At 37.6% G+C, this 19,677-nt stretch overlaps 1 protein-coding gene across 3 annotated transcripts; it reads right to left on the bottom strand.

Annotated features, from left to right (window-relative positions):
• Positions 1-16,451, bottom strand: LOC117962431 (rho-related GTP-binding protein RhoG-like). Of its 3 annotated transcripts, none has more exons than XM_059029526.1 (2): positions 15,760-16,451; positions 1-4,149 (listed from the first exon to the last, which is right to left on the bottom strand). In XM_059029526.1, exon 2 carries the CDS (start codon positions 4,121-4,123, stop codon positions 3,548-3,550), a length of 576 nt encoding a protein of 191 aa, XP_058885509.1. In that variant the 5' UTR covers positions 4,124-4,149; positions 15,760-16,451; the 3' UTR covers positions 1-3,547. The 3 variants fall into 3 exon arrangements, with proteins under 3 accessions (XP_058885509.1, XP_058885511.1, XP_058885510.1); XM_059029528.1 differs by lacking the exon at positions 15,760-16,451 and adding an exon at positions 4,804-4,940; XM_059029527.1 differs by lacking the exon at positions 15,760-16,451 and adding an exon at positions 4,371-4,659.
• Between the last annotated feature and the right edge of the window lie 3,226 nt (positions 16,452-19,677).

The following is a 19,677-nucleotide window of genomic DNA, read 5'->3' as shown; positions in this document are numbered from 1 at the left end:
TCAGATAATTCAATTCTGCCTTTATTATGACAAAGAACAGGACAAATTTAGTAACGACTGTATAATGAAAGAAACTATTATCCCTAAATGTACCCAGGCCAACTGAAAGTGTAAAAACTTTGAAAGCTTGTGGTGCTGTTTTACCCCACTCCGATGGCTTGATTGCTAAATATCTTGGCGCCACATTGAATGTCATATCAGTCTTGGCTGTTGTTACTGCAGAAACCAATTTCTGCAGTAATATATCCCATCCAATCATTCTGTATTGGTATATATGGATAACATTGTGGGAAACATATTTTAATAATACTGCAGCTACAGCCCAAATGCTAACCATTTACTGGCAATACAGAATAACTAGGGTTTTATTGGGGCAAAATGGGCAATAAATTCCCCATCCTGTATTATTTCAGCAAAATATATATTAACAGAAAGGGAAACAGCTTGAATATATACTTTGGTTTAATTTTAGTTGAAATAAAGCAATTGGACATACTTTTTAAAAGTTTACAGTTTCATCGTAAAATGAATTACTTAAAAAAGTGTTACTTAATTACAAATTGTTAAATCATAAATTAAGGATAAGCAAAACAATATTTCATGAAAGACTTTCAAGCAAAGATTGCATAAAAATGAACACAACAAAGACAACCAGCCCCCTGTACAAAGAGATACAGAAAAAGTGTTTGGCTTGTTAAACTCCAAGGCTACCAGGTCCCTGTGCTTACTGTCATACTGAAAGGGTTACATTTACACACAGCTTAGGCCAGGCCATTTCTGTCTAGAACCGCTTAAGACATTCTTTGTTAAAAAAATATATATATTGTAGTCCATATCTAGTAGAGATGAATTAAATAAATGTACAGCTTTAGTGCTGCAAGTAATTACTTCTTCTTATAAAATCAATATTCACAATATACAGTACAGTTCAGAGGTGTGTCTCTATGCTGTATATGTATGTATATAAACAGAACACACAACACTGTAGAGTGCCATATGCAAAGAATGCCTTGCCTAGTGTGTACAATGTTCTGTTTTTATTTCTTTGGAATATAGGACCTGTAAACTAATTAAGATATCACTGAGCAGTTATAAAAAGAAAAAAACAAATAACAATTTTGCTTATGACGACAGTTTATCCTTTACAGGTAACAAGTACTTTAATGTTTCTTAATGTACATTCAGTGCTCCAAAGTGTTTCTGCTACGTCTGTTTAAATGATAAAAAACAGCAGCCGATCTTAGTAACTCTGCCTTTAAACTTGTTAACCTGCTCTATTTTTTTATTGTATTTAGTTACCATTTTAATAACATACATCCCCTGCCACAAAATTAGAGATGTCAGTGTCATGAAAAGGTGGATACCACGCCCTACATCCGTTTTAAATGTGCCTTATATACTGTAATCACAGACACTCAAAACTCATCACAGTTGGTTAAGCATGGCATAATAAGGGATTCTGTACATCACCGCAGGATTAATATAGAGTTAAAGGGTGATGGTACTTAGATCTGGCACTGTTTCTATTATTACAACAGCCCCCCATGTGTGTGTTTGTACATTCTTAACTATGTGCTGACAAATTCCTTCTGAAATGAATTAGGAATGAATACAGCTCCAGCTCTACTGCGCTACACAGCAATACACTGGTTTCACGCAGGGCAAGAAACAGAAAACCTTTTAACCACCTGAGATTAAATTGCAGCGTACCTGTCTGGGGTTTTTTTGTGGTTATTCTTTGGCATATCTATATTTTTAACATATGTATTACACTGCAGACAGGTGCAGTGCATGTCTAACTTTCACAGTTAAATATTCTATCAATTTATAAAGAAACTACAGCAAGCTTTTCATTAACAAACCTGTCGAAAGGAATTATTGCAGCCTTTGGGGTTGATATTGATATTTGAGACACAAGGGGTAACAATATGGTACCTTTATGCATTTCTGAGCAGAAATTGAGCAATTGTGAATACAAAAGAGGATGTTTCCAAAAACAGATGCAACACAGAAAAGGGGTTTTCAAACTGACACAAAACCGTGGTAAAAAAAAGGAGAGCTGTTTTCTCTATTTCAAAGAATATATACTGCTTCTGTAGAAACTCAGGATTGAAAGGAAGTCCTAGGCATCCAGCAGTATCTCAGAGAAGACTCCACTACCAATGTTCCCCACCAATCAGAGTTCAACAATGGGCAATAGTTGATCACACCACTGAAAGTCGTCATTCGTAGGGCACACTAAGGGCTCTCAACAACAGGTTAATATGTGCTTGACTTATTTACAGTCCAACCCAGAGCACTTAAGATATCTTACTATTTGTGTCTGCAACCTCGGTATGGTACACTGAAACACCCTATACGATATGTACTGATATGTTCTTATCTACATGTAATTGTGCAAAATGCCTCTCAGGAAAACCCCAGTTTAATTTGTGAGCGGATTTCACAGAGTAGGGATAGTACAAACTGGCAGTTTCACTATACCCACATTTTCCCATAAGCATGCTTTGAAAAGCAAGCATTTTTGTTAAAAAAATAAAAAAAATATATGTTGAGCTTTCTTGGGGGGAAGTATCCAGATTGTAAGAATGTAAGCGTCTGAAATATTAGATCCTTTAATTGCAACGTATTTACATTTAAAACATTAATATACTTCTACAAATATTGTGTATAAACTGCAATGCACAGGAATGTTTTTTTTAAGCTGATAGAAAATCTCTATTATTATTAAATGTGACAGTTGATCAGTTTAATGATATAGAAAGTATTTCCACAGCCTCCTCTCCTCCATTCACAATGATTGTCAGATTGTATTGCTCTATTTTTTTCATCCTGCTCTGAATGTGATTCTATATATTAGTCGTCTGGAAAAAAACCCAGCAACCTCTGTAAGTGTGTACTGGAACTCTTCAAAATAAGGTCACATGAGATACTGTAGGTGGTTCAGTTTTACAATGAGTGCAAGCAGCACACTGGTTTTTTTTTTTATTCCATGCACACACACACACCTTTCAAGTTTGAAAAATATGTTTTCAGTGCCAAAAGTATGTTTTCCTGCCTTGACTGCCCTCCCTCACACACAATGACACATTAAATAGTGGACAGAATTACAGATTGTAAGCCCAGCAGAAAACAATGCATTAAAAAAGCAAAGCAAAAAGACTTCTTGGAGGATGTGTGGCTATAATTCCTAAAACAGGGCTGGAATGAATTATTTTTATCCGATACAACAGCAATATTAGTTGGCACTATATCCAGCTATAACTCTGATTGTAGTTATGACTCACTAAGCATTCCACTTAATCTTCCAAACATGAGACTGCCGCTTGAGGCTGTCTGAAAATGTCTGTCCACAAATTGCCTTTCCAGCAAGAATAAAATATCAGAACATTGTACAGCCCAAATTCAAAAACAACTTAGGAGGGCTGTCGTATTGGATAAAAAGAGTTACAATATACATCTACTACTAGCCCCATCACTCTCTCACCGTCTCATTATTATTATTTTCAATATTATTACATTTCTTATCATTTTTCTTTTGTTTGGTTTACAACAGCACACAGGGTTTCTTGGTGGTGACAGGCAGCGGGTTGAGGAAGGCCCGAACTGCCTCAGCAAAGACCTCCTTGATGCCGTCCTGGTTGAGGGCTGAGCACTCCAGGTACTTGATTGCGTGGATCTGTCGGGCCAGTGCGGTGCCCTGCTGCTGGCTGATGGTGGTCTGGTTCTGCTCCTTGAGCTTCTTCAAGAGCTCAGCATCGTTCCGTAGATCCTTCTTCGTGCCCACCAGCAGGATGGGCGTGTTGGGGCAGTGATGGGTGACCTCTGGATGCCACTTGTGCTTGACGTTCTCGTAGGAGGGCGGGCTGGCAATGGAGAAGCAGATGACGAAGACGTTGGTCTGCGGGTAGGACAGCGTGCGCAGCCTGTCGTACTCTTCCTGGCCTGCCGTGTCCCACAGGTTTAGGCTAATAGTCCTGCCATCCACAGTCACCTGGGCGCTGTAGTTGTCGAAGACGGTGGGGATGTACTCTTTGGGGAAGGCGTTGGTTGTGTAGGAGATCAGCAGGCAGGTCTTTCCCACTGCGCCATCGCCCACCACCACACACTTTATACTCTGCATTCTTACAGGATCAGCTCTTCAACAACCTGCCACAGAAAAACAAATACATTCAGATGATTTTTATTAAAAAAAAGACATGTATTTTTTAAACCGCACATAAAATTTATATCAACAAATTCCCCAAGGCTGCACTGTTATACCAACAATGTTAAAGCAAACCATTTTGTGGTTGCTGCCGTGGCCGTCATAAGACATGACCAATTTGTGAAACTTCCAATTTGAATGCCATCTAAACGCTGCAACTCACTTTCCGGCTGTATAGCCAATCGCCTCTTTAAAGCCGCAGCAGATATTGGCAAACTACTGAATACTGGCAACAAGAGGAGGGTGACAGGTCACCGTCTGGCCTAGTCTGGTGGCGGACCAGTTGGGGTTGCTGTGAAGTGGTAAAGAGACCCCAGAAGATTTTCCTTCCAAGCCTGCCGGATCGCAAAGGCCAATGCAGAGCTCCCAATGCTGTATGCTGTATGTGTAACCATGTACACCAGAAATAATTAACTAGCTGGCGTTCATTCAATTGAATTGCCTGCGGAAAAAGAAAAGGCAACCATAAAAGGGCACCAGCAAGTCATAAAATGGGTCTGATGAAAGGCAAGGGGATTTTACTTTGCATTGTAGTGTATAAATGGGCTGCACTGCCCATTCTTGTACAGTATGCTACAATTGTTTTCATCATTTACCTCTAAAATGTAATGGCATCTAATTCTGAGTTTCTTGAAATAAAGGGCTTAACAGTTCTTCCGCAAGCAGCCCATTTGTGGTTTACAAGCAGAGAATTGAGAATGACAGCCTGGCCTGGATGTGTTATATGCTCTGCACACAATGTGTAAAGTGCTACCACAGTTCTGAAATAAAATATAGTGAAAGCATAATTAAAAAATCAGGCAAGCAAGAAAAATCAAACTATAGTAAACCATGGTAAAGCACAGAAAATACAAGCAGTAAACTGGAAATAACTGTGAAAACACAGTAATGTGCTCAGTTTCTAGATTCATTAGCCGGAGTCACTCGAGGGTTCACTGACAACGCAAGCTGCACTTGCAGTGTTCTGTCAGGGTCTGTCTCTCAGGAAACAGTTATTTAATTGACTCACTGCTGTATTCTCTTAGAGTGCCCCCTGGAGACCTATGTGTTTCATTTCTAATTGGTATCATTATGAACCCCAGGGATAAGTATGAAGTCCCGTCGCTGCTATATATTACAAATGTGGCCCCCAGGGACCAGTTCATTAATAGATCTATATATCCTGCCAGGGCTTAATGTAATACAGCAACACGGTTAGGGTGACACCCAAAGTTCACACATACACATTCAAATTACAACCTATATTTATATTGTCACTTTAACTAAATAGTGACAAATGGTTGTTCCCTTTGATTGGCCAGTTAACTAAGGTACGTATCACATAAAAAAAAAACTTTCATAATTAACGTATAAATACTTTATTCTCAGATATAAATACTCAAATGTGTATTCCACTTTTTGTGGTCTTGCAAGCAAAAAATATCTTTAGAAACTGAAAAAAAAGTAACCTAAAGGTGCATCAATAACACTGCTTCCCTCACATGCAGCCAGCAATAGCCAATCATATTTGTGCTTAAATCACTGAAACAACACAAGCAGGGTACAAAAATGACCAGACAATATGGTATGAATGCCAACAGTCTCCATCTACAGTCCTATCCCCATTTCTGATGAAAAAGGTTGCCCCAGAGACTGCCCCTGCTACATTTCAATAAAAGAGATTCAATAAAAAAAACAGCACCTGCATTATGTACCTGTTCAATGGCAGAATTCAGTCAAACCTTATAGACTGCATGTGCTTTTATATATATATTAAGGGCTTGTAGAAATTAAACTTTTTCTAACGACATAGTGCCTGGGGCGTGTCCTGCTATAACTGGAAGTTCAACTGAATTCCACCATTAAAAATGTAGATAACGTGGGTCATAAAGCCGCAGAGGATTTTCTTTATTGAACCTATTTCTAGCAAGGTTCCAACTAAGCAAATGTGTAATTAGGTTCTAAAAATGAAGCATTACCACACACTTCTGTGTAAGCAAGTGAAGGGTGAAGTCACTTGAACTCTCTGTGCCTCAGTCCTAGCCCTTTCAGCTTTGCTGTATGCTAGAGAGATTAACCCTGTAGTAAACAGTCAAGACTGAGCTTTCACTGGGAGATCACTTCAAACGCAATTAACCCAAGAAAAAATAAACGCAGAAAAGTTCTAGAGCTTTCTGTAAACCGGAGCTAAGCAATTATTATGATTAAAAATGGCTGCTTGCAGTCAGTATGTGTGTGGCTGCCTGTCTACCCTTATCTCAACTCTGTTAGTTCGGGGAAGTTAGCAAACAATAGCAAGAACGCCCTTCATTGCCTCCCTCCCTCGCACTCTCTAACGTCAGCTAAGCAAATTCAAAACCACGGTCTGATAAGATCAGCTTTTTCACTGACTTTCATAAGACGGTGAACTTTATTCATTTGCAAAGCATGGAACACAGACCCTGTGCCGGGGAGAGAGACAGGTGGAGGAAGTTTCATGACAGTGCAACCTGAACGTGACCAGAGAAGAGTTCAGCAAAACTGAAATCTGACTCGAAATCTTGCTTTTTCTTTTTGGACCTCTTTTCTGGATAAAAACTGGGTTAATGCACTACTGGCTTTTCACCTCTAGAGGTCTGGTGTCACATCCTGATTAGGTCACTCAGTGAAAGGGGTTCGATGGTCTTGTTTAAAATGAAATAGTGAACATATGTTGTAATCATAATAGAGAAATCATGGGTTCAGGATGGACCAATTAAATACTGGACCTTTACCTTAACAACGGCCATGCTTGATATAGTGTAATATAAATAAGGACTGTTAAGAACAAAATGTTTCAGTGTGCATTTTTAAATATTGCTTAGATCAATATTGATTGAAGAGCGTGTTCTGATGTGCCATGGGCATGGCATGGGAATTTTATAGCATGCATTTACACGTCTAGTATAAACACAAGTTCAAAAGCTTGCAGTCTGGTGACACATAATGCAATGGAACAAGATAGGGCAAAAGTGAAACCCATTTATGTTTTATCACAATTGGATGAGCAGTTCTCTGGTTAAAACACATACTGTGTGACATACTGTACATATGCAGGTAAAAACAAAAGCACAGGCACCTGGTTAGACCCTCAGATTATAATACTCTTAATAATGCATGCTCAAAAATGTCCACGGACATACACCCCTAGAGGGTAATGTGCAAAAAATGTTTGCTCTCGAGCCACCTTCAAGCAGTAGCACATTATTTCTACATCTTATTATAAATAAATAATGCTGGGACAAATATCCAAATATTCAAACATATATATATATAATTTTTTACATGTATTCCGATACAAAAATAATATTTGCTACAAACAGGGGTGTAGTGCTGGGGGGTCCTATTAATATATGGAGATATACATGCACATAACCCATACAAATAAGCAAAGAATACAATAACCGTAAGAAACCCTGAGAGGTAAACAATGAAAAAAGTGAAATAGCGTGCCTGGTCTGGAACCACAGGTGTGAATAAGAAGGGAACCTGTATTAATGCTTTACAATTAGATGTAATAATTGGGACAGTTCTTATTTTAGACCCATATATAAGAAATAATGTAGATAAAATGAGCTAAACATTTATTAAAAAGATAAAACTCAATCGCAACAAACAAATAAAGGGTACCTGTGGCCTTACACATCTTATTTTGCAAACGGATAATAGCGACCCCTCACTTATAAATATAGCACTACACCAGTGGCTACAAATGGCAAAAATACCTAGCACCTATTTACCGCCTCACCAGAATTTGCGCGACAGTTTTCAAAAAATAGCAAATTAGAAAGAGCTCTTTTATAGACCACAAAAAGTACAATTAAATAACTCTTAAAAACATTACGATTTGATAATGTTAACCCCGATTTCACCCACACTAAAAATGCACACATAATAGGTATTATTAATTGATCAATTCTGACTATGAAAAAAAGGAGCAAATAGCGAGCTATACCTTTACCATGATCCAGTAACGGCTTGCTTATTTTATCAGTACGAATAATAGAGAAATACAATCTTGAGGGGCATTCATTTAACTTTCTGTTTTCTTAATAGATTATCACTACCTTGCGTACTTCTGTTTAACTAGTGAAATGTGTGCTTTAACACAAAATGTTATATATAATACACATGGCTATCTAATGCCACTGTTTAATTAGGCCTAAACGAACCCAGGGTGTGTGTATTTAAAATCGTAGAAATTAAAAAATGCTGTGAAAAGGGAGGGTGCAAGCATACATATTTATGAACAAACCATAATAACACGTTGAATGAATCTTTTAAATGTAGCAGTGCCGTGCTGGAGTTAGCTTTCATTTTCAAAACAGCTCGGTTGTGGTTGTAACCTTATAATTTATAAGGTCAACAATGCAGGATTCAATGATAATGTGACACACGTTACTTTTATTAAAATCGCTCTTTATAGGTGTGTATGATTTGTTAGTTACCGAAATCAAAGTCAACAACTGAAGACGTAAGAGGATCATTTCATACCACTTAATCTGCACAGATGAAACATAACCTGGTTAACCGTACTGATGGCATATCAAATGTTTAAATGACAGATATGGTTGCATTCTTGTAGAACTTCAGGATAAAACAAAATGCATTTCGACAAGGAATTGCATTAGTTCCATTACTTAGTTGAGCACAAGGTGGTTTAAATAAATACTTTCTGATTTAAATATAGTTAGTTTGGGTTATTCAGTCTATTTCTGGGGCAGCAGTGTGGAGTAGTGGTTAGGGCTCTGGACTCTTGACCGGGTTGTTGGTTCAATCCCAGGTGGGGGACACTACTGCTGTACCCTTGAGCAAGGTACTTTACCTAGATTGCTCCAGTAAAAACACAACTGTATAAATAGGTAATTGTATGTAAAAAATAATGTAATTGTATGTAAAAATAGTGTGATATCTTGTAACAATTGTAAGTCGCCCTGGATAAGGGTGTCTGCTAAGAAATAAATAATAATAATAATTTAAAACAGTATAGGTGTTTTATTATTTAAATTATTTTTATATACGGTAGCGACTTCTGTTACGTGCAATATAATAAACAAGAACCAAAATGGTGAGTTTTTTCCCCCTTCACTTTAAAGGTCATTTCCACGTTTGTTTTATTTTTAAATTTCAGTTTTTGTTTGCTTGTTCAGCTACAAAAAGGCACAAGTAAACCTCATGTTATTACTTTATGAAAACGTGTCGATGGCCTCTGTTTACTGTGAAGAAAAGGCAATGGCAAAGAATGAAAAAAAGGGGAAAATAAATAAAATGCGTTGTCAACTTTATGTACTATTTATTTTGGGAATAAACAGAACAACGTTTAACTTGAACTGCTGTTTGGCATCCTTTGTTTTGTAGTTAATTCACTGGGGTAAAATAAGTCCTACACAACTTATTCTTTACTCCTGGGATATTTGTATATTTTAATGTGTTACATATTGTAAGGTCTTAAATAAAGGCACACACACAGGGCCACAGCCATGCCCCCTGCCCCTGCTGTTAAGCTGTCTCTGACTGCATACCTAGCAATATAATGGTTTTTATTACTTTTTGAAAAACGAACGAATATTCGAACGAATATTTAAATTACGAGCGAACATCTGATCATGAAAATTCCGTGTTCGTCCCAGCACTATAAATAAATACCCTTTAATTCTTATTTTATCATTTAAAACAGTAGTTGTCAACCCTTGCCCTTGGCTATATCAAACGTCCAGGTTTTGGGTTCAATCAGAAATTAAATGTGTTTAAAAAAAAGTAGATACACTTTGTAACAATCCAGCTCTCTATCACAGTCTATGAACCTGCTCAATCTGTTTCATAAATCTCCACAAATGTGTGCAAAACCCACACCCAACCTCAGCTGCATCAATCAGAGCGCTTGCCTGAGACTTGCAATAGCCCATTCTCTGTAAAGTCATGGTTTCTTTCAGGCTTCTTGGAAAACTAGATTTTGTAGATTTGTGGAGTACTGGCTGGTTGTGAAAAGAAAAACAAACAAGAATAGATGGGTGGGTCAACCAAAGGAGATCAACAGAATATTAAAGATTGGAAAAGAAAATCGCACACACAGTAGAGTCTCAACCCTGCACCGTAGACTCCTTGTGTGCTACGATGTTTTACTTGATATAGAGATACAAGCAGAAAGCAATGTTTCATTTGAGAGAACTGCAAATGTGCAGAAACCACCAAGCACAGATCGACGACAAGTGAAATCACCACAGGCAGGAAAACGTGAAATTGTACCAGCAGACATGGATGTTCATTCCTAATGAGCTTTACCATCTGAATATTCTTAACTGTAATAACTGGCCCTATTCACAACACTTTGACGTTTATGGAATGTTTTTTAAGGACTGTTTTTTGGGTAGTTATGAACATTCTCTTCATTCAACCAATAAACCAATAAACCCTCTCTAAAACAGATAGCAATTAGATGCGTGGTTCATAAGGCGTAAGTAATCAAAATGTGTTTCCCCAACCATTAACAAAATACTATTTAAAACACAAATTAACGTTTTGTGAATGGAGGGTCTAGTGTTTCTAGGAAGCTAATTGTGGCAAATGTGATAATGATGTATAACCTTGTTTCAACCTTTCTCTGGTAAGTAAGTCCAGAACTCCATTGATGGTATTCTGGAATTATGCAAGTCCTTCTTAAGATGGCTTGGTATGACTGAAAAATCCCAGTTATCTGAACTAATGCATTCTTCTCCTTTTTTAGATTCACTTTGTATAATTTTCTGTCTTCATCAACCTGCTGTACTTAGAAGAAATTTGAGAGCTCTAAGGACAGGCACTTTTAACATCTGAGATTCAAAACGTCCCCAGGATGTGATGAATGAAACAAAAAGTTATATACAAAGTGATTCTAAACAAGCAGAAGAACACGTTAGTAAACATAACTGTGCTATTTCACACATGTGCCAAGTTACTCCTCAAGCTCTTTGACAACCACAGGAATTCAAAAAATTGCCAAGTCTAAAGATGATGTCAACTTAACTATGTCGTATCCTGGATACAACAACTGTAGCCATTGTCCTACGCAAAGGTGTTCTGGTTGTGTTGAAACATATTTATTTAACACACCGGAGTTCCAATAAATGATTACATTAAGCATTTATGATTTTAAGCCATTAACAGCATACTTTAAAACTTCTTGCAAATTAATGAATCCTGTGGTTGTGTACAAATGACAAGTGATCAAAGCGTAATTTGAAAATATTCCACACTCATTGAGTACCCAATACCCCCCTCTGTAGCCAGAAAGAGAGATCAGCTGCAGTTATGAGTTCTGCATTGTGAAATGCACAGGGGGCACAGTCTCTCTCTAACGGCTGTAACTGACGGTCACATAGAGCATCACCATTACTAACCCACTTCCACCTGCAATAAAGGAACAGAGACTCCGTGTTCCTGAACAAGCTTTGCCTGTGTGAAATAGCTCAAGGAAACAAACTCTGCCCTGCATTTCCATAATATACAAACAAGGTAACGTGTTGAAACAGTTTGCTGTCAAAGTGTATCTGACAAAATGCAGTTGTAATTTATTAATCAGGCATTGCTCATAAAAGCCACCATGCTTTGGGTTTATTTCTGTTTTACCTGTGTTTTCAATCTGCCATTAGCGACAGGAGAGACTCATTTTTCTAACACCATTGACATTTTTCCTTTTTTTCCCCCAATTTGTTTTGTTTTTAATTACAAAAATGCATTCAAGGATGCAAATCTTACCATCCAAATTGCAAAACCTAAATTGCTACTGTATTTATGCCGACACGCTCGTTTAGCTTCATTGCTCCGACTCTTTGGAACTCTCTTCCAGCTTTGGTGCGTGATGCTGCCGTCGCTCGCTTTAAATCAACTCTCAAGACCCACCTGTTCTCTCTTGCTTTCCATGCTCTTTAAGCCTGATATCTGCTATTGTGTTGCTGCTACTATTTCATGTTTTATCCTACTATCATGTATTATGCACTTTCCACTGTATTTAATGTATTATGCATTTTCTTGTTGTTACTGCATCTTGTAAAGCGCCTTGTGATGGTGGTCCACTATGAAAGGCGCTATATAAAATAAAGATTGATTGATTGATTGACCTATTTTGGATAGGTTTGGTTTTATTTATTTATTGAATAATTCCTTTTTTATCAGACAAAGCAAAGATGAATGTAGCTATTTATGGTCCAGAAAGAATGACAGGTTTTGTCTTAAGTCAATATTTTGTCATTGGCATGCACTGTTGTAGCCTGTGGCCTGTACTGAATTATGGCAAAAATACTATAGCTTGATCTAAATCTCCCATGGCCATATTCATAAAGCATTTACCTCAGTGTTAAGTTTGATTTCTTTTGTGAAGCAAAAATCTAACTGCTAATGTTGCAGTACTAGCTAGAAACTAGAAAGGTGAATGTAGGAGTTCTTAAATTAGGCTCCTTTTAAACATTGATGTTTTCTGTTTGGAAGAAAAAACAGGTGTTAACTTAGCGTGTGGTAAATATTTAATGAATTTGTGTCGTACTAAAATATCTTCAAATAAGAAAGTGAAACCATTTTGCTCACTGAGTCAACAGTCCAATTTTCAGGTTAAGCAGCAACTTACAAAATCAGAAATTACACAAAATTACACACAAAAACAAAGTAAATGTAGAAATGTAGAAATAACAACAATATAAAAAGTTATACAAATACACTCATTTGACTTCCCATGGTGAATCAGAACTACAGCGACTAAAGCAGATTGTGTTAAGTGGAATAAGGAAGTGAAAAAACGTTTTTATAATGAAAATAAAAAGCAGTATAAATCAAATGTCCAACTATATAAGAGGCACTAAAAAAAACTGTTTGGCATTGGTTTTTAATAATCTAAGGCCTAATCTACATACAGGTTATTCAAGGCCAAAAGTATGTTGATACACAATTCTTAATAAATAGAGCTAACAAGATGGAAGTAAAACTATTTAGTTATAAAACTTTAATAATGATGTCTGAGCCATTTTGGGTGGGAACCAGTTTCATTTTACACTGAGTGTTTATTTTGACATTTTCTTTATTCACAATATACTTCGTAACCATGGTTTCTAAATGAATTTTTGGCATCAAGTGACATACTCCACCCTGTCCCTATACCCAAAGAAACTTAAAACCATCATGACCTCATTATGGAAGCCATATTAGGCCAGAGGTTAATGTCACCAATACAGTGTTGATTTTATTTGACCCTATTCATATGTAGCATTCTAAAGCTATGTTCATTCATAAAAAGTTAAATAATGCAGTAAATACTGTAGTAAAGGTTACAGTCAATATTGTAGTAAAATGTACATTATACAGTTTTGTAGTAAATTAAATAACAAAATCATATATTTGGTTATATTTACAGACTTTGACTTGGGCTTGCAAAACAGTTGTTATGCAAATTCACCTTGATTATTATCCTTTCAGTGTGCAATAAACCCAGACCCTACACTGATATTGCCTCTGTCTGCTTCTTGCAGGATTTGCAGCATCCTCAATTTAAGACACTTCCCTCTAACGCTGTCTCTGACATAAGGCTAACCACAATACTGAAATGTTTGTCTCTAACACTAAACCACCACAAGCTGATTGTTGTCAGCCCCTGTTTGAGGCCAATGACTGAAAAGCAGGCGGCGTTCAGGTCAGGATTGAGGTGCACAGAGCTATGAGAAGGACTCTCATTGAGCCTGCTGGCACCATAGACAAAAATGTATGCTACAGTGGGGAAATATTTTTAAATATCTACTATAGTGTTAAATGACTGCTAACCCAGATTTTAAAATCCATTTAACATATCTTGCACTTGCAACATTATCACAGCCTAGCTCCCCCTTTCTTATCTTGAATATCTTTCGGCTTCTTGCTTATCTGCATTGAGTTTATCTGCATTGTAAAGGGGTTGGACAAAAAAAAGTAATTGATGTTTAAATTGCTATGGAGGGGTATGTGTCCATTCCTCAGCGATTACTGATTTCTGAAGGGAAGTTAAGAGTGGTAATCTCCCAAAGCGAATGGGCTGCTGACTTAAGAGACACTCTTCTTGTTCGTGGTGCCTAAGCTGTTCTGTAGCACTTTCTGTGATTCCATTTCCCATAATGCTCACAAGAAGACTTATAGCACAAAATAAGTACTTTGAAAAGGACATGTCCTCTGTTCAAGCTTGCAGGTCAAGTTCCTTTAAACAGATACCATCTCCTAACAAAGACGTTCCCAAGATGTAGCCTTCACTATCTCTGCCAATCGGGTGTCAGTTCCTCATTACTGTGAAGTGCAAACGCAATAGACATTTTCAGAGACAACCCAAAGGGCCTACACTTCAAAAACAACACGCTGGGGTCCTGCTGAAAGTACAGGTCCAGATGAATTGATATGCTGTAGAGCAGCACAGCCTCACAACGTACAGGATAACTTTGTTAGAGTCGGTCCTGTAGAGAACCTATCCTAACCTATGATTCCCCTGCTCACTTGAGTGCTGATGGTTGTTGGGAAACTTGTGTGGAACATACCCAGGTTACCCCAAAACAGGACAGAGCCTCAACTTCCCCATTGAGCCCCTTGATAACAACTCAATATGAAATGATTCTGCGCCATGTTAGACTTGGGTAAGGGTGGGGAGATCTGGAAAAGGTCCAGACCATGCCCGTACCATTTTTAAACAATGCTTTATCATAGATATAAGTGGCACTGCCTCCCTGTGCTTAACCTTACCAAGGTGTCACTTTGCTATGTCTGTACCATGTTATATCACAGTAAGCTTTTATAAGGATGAGCCCAACTTCTGTCTGTTTCACAAGCACCAGGATGTTAAAAAAATCAAAGCGTAAAAATTAAGATACTGTGCAAGCTGGCTGCAGCTCTTTCAGTTCTGGCAATGTCAAGTTGTAAAAGTTTCCATATACACTATTATACGCTATATCATAGTATTTCTGCTGTTATTTTAGCTATAATAATTTCCATCACTGACAATGGAAGAAACTGACACCATGGAACAACAGCAAGTTTACCCAAAGAAAATAAGTGAACGTCTTAAAATAAATCTTCTTTTAAAACTAAAGAAAACATGAATGTTTTCTAGAATTAAGTGGAAAAAATCCCACACAGAATTCATACTCGAGCTTCAAAAAACGAAAATATAGGTCAGTCTTGGGAGTGGCCCTACGCGAGTTTCTCGTCTCAAAATAGAGGAACCGAATTCAGCTGACATATAATTAAAAACGGTTTGCAGAAACTATTGTTAAATAAACAATACATATCTGACTTTTAGCTTTCAGTGGCACAGGCCCTGCGTATGTAAAACCATAGCAACAATATGGACTTTGAAGGTACTTCCTTGCCAGTATACACATTCTTGTCCTGTATTCTTGCTTGCACAGTAAATTATGAGGCGGGTGCCTGCGAAACCGTTATGCCAGAAAAGTCTTACTTCACTAACGAAAAAAACAAAACATTCGTATTACTTTTTGGTTGAGTTACTACTAATGTAGTTAATTTTAAATATATATATATATATATTTTAAAGAACAGTTAAAATAGAAACTCACCTAACATAATCTTGACTCTGCAAACACTTCTCCCAAATAGTTGGACTCTGACAGCCAGCCTCGATCAGTGCGTCTATCTCGTTCTCTCTCTCTTTTTCTCAGTTGCACGTTAAGGAAGTGAGTGTACTTGCAGAGAGGAAGTTAGATACAAAAAAAATGCAGTGGTTATGAGGAAGTATTATAATATTTATAAATGTTTAGGGGGAAAACATACTTAGTATGCACATTCAAAATTAACACTTTCATCTCCGGGTTTAGCCTGAGACGGCGCGGCAGGTTAACGTTTAAAAAACCGCTTTGGAAGTAAAGTAATACGAAATATTAACGTTGTGGAAAAGTTAAAAGAGTGTGAACCGTTATATTACGACTTATGTTACTCTGGTATCACAGCTCATGCCGGTAACTTTTTTTCTTTCTTTATTTTAAGTACATTGTCGTATATTCTTGTGCCATTTATCCCATTGCAGGACTACTACGAGGTTTTTAAATCCATTATCATTGCTCCCCTTTTCTCATACTGAAGATATGGTTGTTCTGTGCTTATTGTTCATACTTTAATTTTAAATATGTTGAGTTAAGTACGACGCATAGATCATTAAAAAGTGTTTCCTCTTGTACTGTAGGTCACATGATCTGGATGCTGCTTAACCACTGGAGTGAAACTGAACTACAGGGTAGAATTTGTACCAGGAAGTAGCGGCATCTTTTAGCATTGGCTTTCAAATAAACGGTATTCACATTCCAGATTGAATGTGTACACCTGGCTTTCTGATTTAAATAACTTACTATAGTTATATATGTTATATTATTCAATATCATATATATTTGAGTGACCATCAGTAAGTTAACTTTAAGAGTATTGAAAAAAAGTTCACCAAGTTGAATAATATAAATATGTTCTCCCGCAGATGTGAGCAAACGGTGTCATTGGCGCCACCTGCTGTAAATTAAAATGGAAGAGAGACTAGTGTCCAGAAATAATAGAAATAACATGTTGCTGTTTTAAGTAGGCTACCTAATTTTACAGTCCTGGTTAGCTACAATTGACGGCAATGTAAAGTCACTTTCAATATTAAAGACACCAGCCCTGTATTCAGCATTAATAGGTGTTGTTCTACTAAAATAACATTTTAACGAATGTGTTAAAGCTTGAGTTCTGTGTAATTTCAAAGAAAAACAGTTTTGTGTTTTATGTTGTAGTTTTTTTTTTTAAATAGCAAACCTCTAGGTTTACTCACCCCTGCTGAAGATTTTAACATATAGTGTTCCTGTAAAATGGAAAACACGTCCACTGTTTTATTGAAATACAATATGTAAAAAAAACATTTTACAGTCAAGGCACTAAACGATTTTTTTTCCCCTGTACCAGCTAAAACAGGTCTACACAGTAATTACGCATTACAGTAAAACACCATTTTACAGTCTTTTTTTGTACTAAATGGTTGTGCGGGTGTTGGAGTTGAGTGATGGTGATGAAAAGACATAATCAAAGAAAAAAGTATGGTGTCACAATTTGTAACTAGGAACATCAATAAAATTCTCCATGGCAGTGCTGCCAATTTAGCGAATTTGTCGACAGATTTGTCGACTTGTTATCCCGATGGAGATTTTAGAAATGAGAATGCGACATGAAGCTAATTCAGCTACTCTGAATAAAATCTGGTGACATTCTAGCGACTTTCTATTCTAAACACATTTTTAAAAAACAGTAAATAATACTTTACATTTAAACCCCGACCCCGGTACTAGGATTTGCTTATTTTGGCTACTCCCAAACCGCGGAGAAGGGTGTCTCTGCAGACCGGAGGCTCCAGGGTGGGTATAACTGCAGGCTCGGAGACCGTGCTCGTGGTTGGCCTGTGGTGGCTTAGCGGTGGTTGTCTATGAGCGCATGGGGTTGTGGCTCTCGAAGGGCGTGACATTTGAGACGGAAATCAACAGCAGCACACGATGTTGTTCAGACCAACTGGAGAAGAGAAGGGTGATCTCCAGCCCTGTAGTCGTGCGTGTGCAGCTCCTAAATTACGTCATCGTTCTACGCTACAGCCCGATCATATGATAAGGCTGATCACTTGCTTTGTGTTGTGAACATTCGCAAATGTTATTGTTTAACATAGAAGAAGGTCCTCCTCACATCTGCAGAGACACTCGAGCGTCCCTGCCATTCGTATAGGCTCTAAGGACTGTCGCTTTGGCAGCAGATGCAATAGATTCCCCCAGTCCGCCTTTCCCCACAGCTCCACCATTCAGAGGTGACGATTTTTATGATTGACATGGTACATCATCTACTACCTCGCTTCTACTCACGGCCAAGCGTTTCTTTTCGCGTTGTTCAGGTTAGTTTCTAGCAAAAAGGTTGTCTTTTTGTAGAACATCACAGAAGAATAACCCAAAACTCACGAACAATTATGTATTTAGTTTGACTAAAGTATATATGATGTCATGAGGTGGTGTTCATGCAATTATGCCACTGCCGTTTTAACCCACTCCCTGCAACACCATGCAGTGACAGCATTTTTTGATACAGTATAACGAGTGTGGGTACAAGGAGTTTCTGTAATAGCTTTTACCTTTAATATATTTCAGTACCTTTTACTTTGACATGCTGAGATGTTTACAATCAAAATCTTTTGCTCTCTACACTTAATCGAGAAGCAAGGTCCAATAATATATATGGAGAGATATAACTGTACAGGTGGCTTTTTCACAGCCCATTAACAGCATCGTATAACAGTGCCAATGCTCAGAAAGGAAAGACATCTTAGGTTTTGTCACAATAGGATGGACATTCTTTAGCACAAACTGTGAGTGAATCTGTTTGATACACTATATAATGGGTACAATAGGCGGGGGATTGTAAGATTTACAGTGATCAACTCTATGCAATTTAACAAAGGCCAACTGGTTGTTTTTTTTTCATCCAAATAAAGTGCACAAAGAAAATAAGACAGTTTGATACTTTACTAGAATAAAGAGCTCCAGTCAAATTTCAGGACTATGGATTCAACAGTAGAGGGTGGAATTGTGATATCAGCAAAAGTTGTGCTTTTCATTTTAAACCATCACCAAAAGCTGTGCTGTTTTCTCATTTTCTCATTTTCTTATGATGCTGTTCTTGCTGGTGCAGTTACCCTTGATAACAGCCCATTGCTGCCTCTTGTGGAAGGTGTTGAAGGCAAGCTTTTAGGGTTGTGTACATTTGTTGTGTTCAAAGCAGCTAAAAATGTAATGATCTAATTATACCGTACAGCAATATAACTCTGTATTCAGATCCTTAATTTGGTGACAAGCTAAATATATCACTCTTTTAGGACCAGCTCTTTATTGTGATCAGTTTTCTCAGTTTCTTTGTTGGTCATCAAAAAGAGACTCCACAACACAGTAACTTTGTAGTTTGCTATGCTTTCACTGTGCTTATTATACCACACATTTACCATGCTCTACCATACTGGTCTGACAATCAATGTGCTTGCCTGAGCTTTCCCAAACAGCTGGTTTCACTGAGGTAAATTCTAGCAATGTCCTGCACTGGTGTTCCATGTAAGAACATAATATATCTGCTGGGTGCCCAGTAAGAGGTGACTATTAGTCACCAGCAGCTGCGGGAATTTTCTGTAGGGTTGCAACCTATACATCAGAAACAACTGGCAGTGACTGTTCTGCCAAAGAAAGCGAGCTAGCAATGTTAAGTGCACTTTCTGGGCACCAATTATTAATGCTCCTTGTAACAGGAGCTTGATAATTAACTTTAATGAGTTATATTATAAGGATTGTTATTTCAATTGGCGTTGTGACCCAAGAGGATAGAGATTTTGGCATCTCCATAGGGTGGTTAACTCGCAAATTCTAGCCGACATGGCAGTGAATCCTGATGTGTTAGTGATTATTTTATTAGTCCTGCATCCTGTGTTGGAGGAT

Source organism: Acipenser ruthenus, chromosome 8 (assembly GCF_902713425.1).
Source record: "Acipenser ruthenus chromosome 8, fAciRut3.2 maternal haplotype, whole genome shotgun sequence".
NCBI lineage: Eukaryota > Metazoa > Chordata > Actinopteri > Acipenseriformes > Acipenseridae > Acipenser > Acipenser ruthenus.
The sequence above is the reverse complement of the archived record's forward strand: the minus strand, read 5'-3'. Positions and strand labels throughout refer to the sequence as shown.

Excerpts from the sequence above, each read along its gene's own strand:
- LOC117962431 (XM_059029526.1), bottom strand. The coding sequence starts at position 4,123 with ATGCAGAGTATAAAGTGTGTGGTGGTGGGCGATGGCGCAGTGGGAAAG.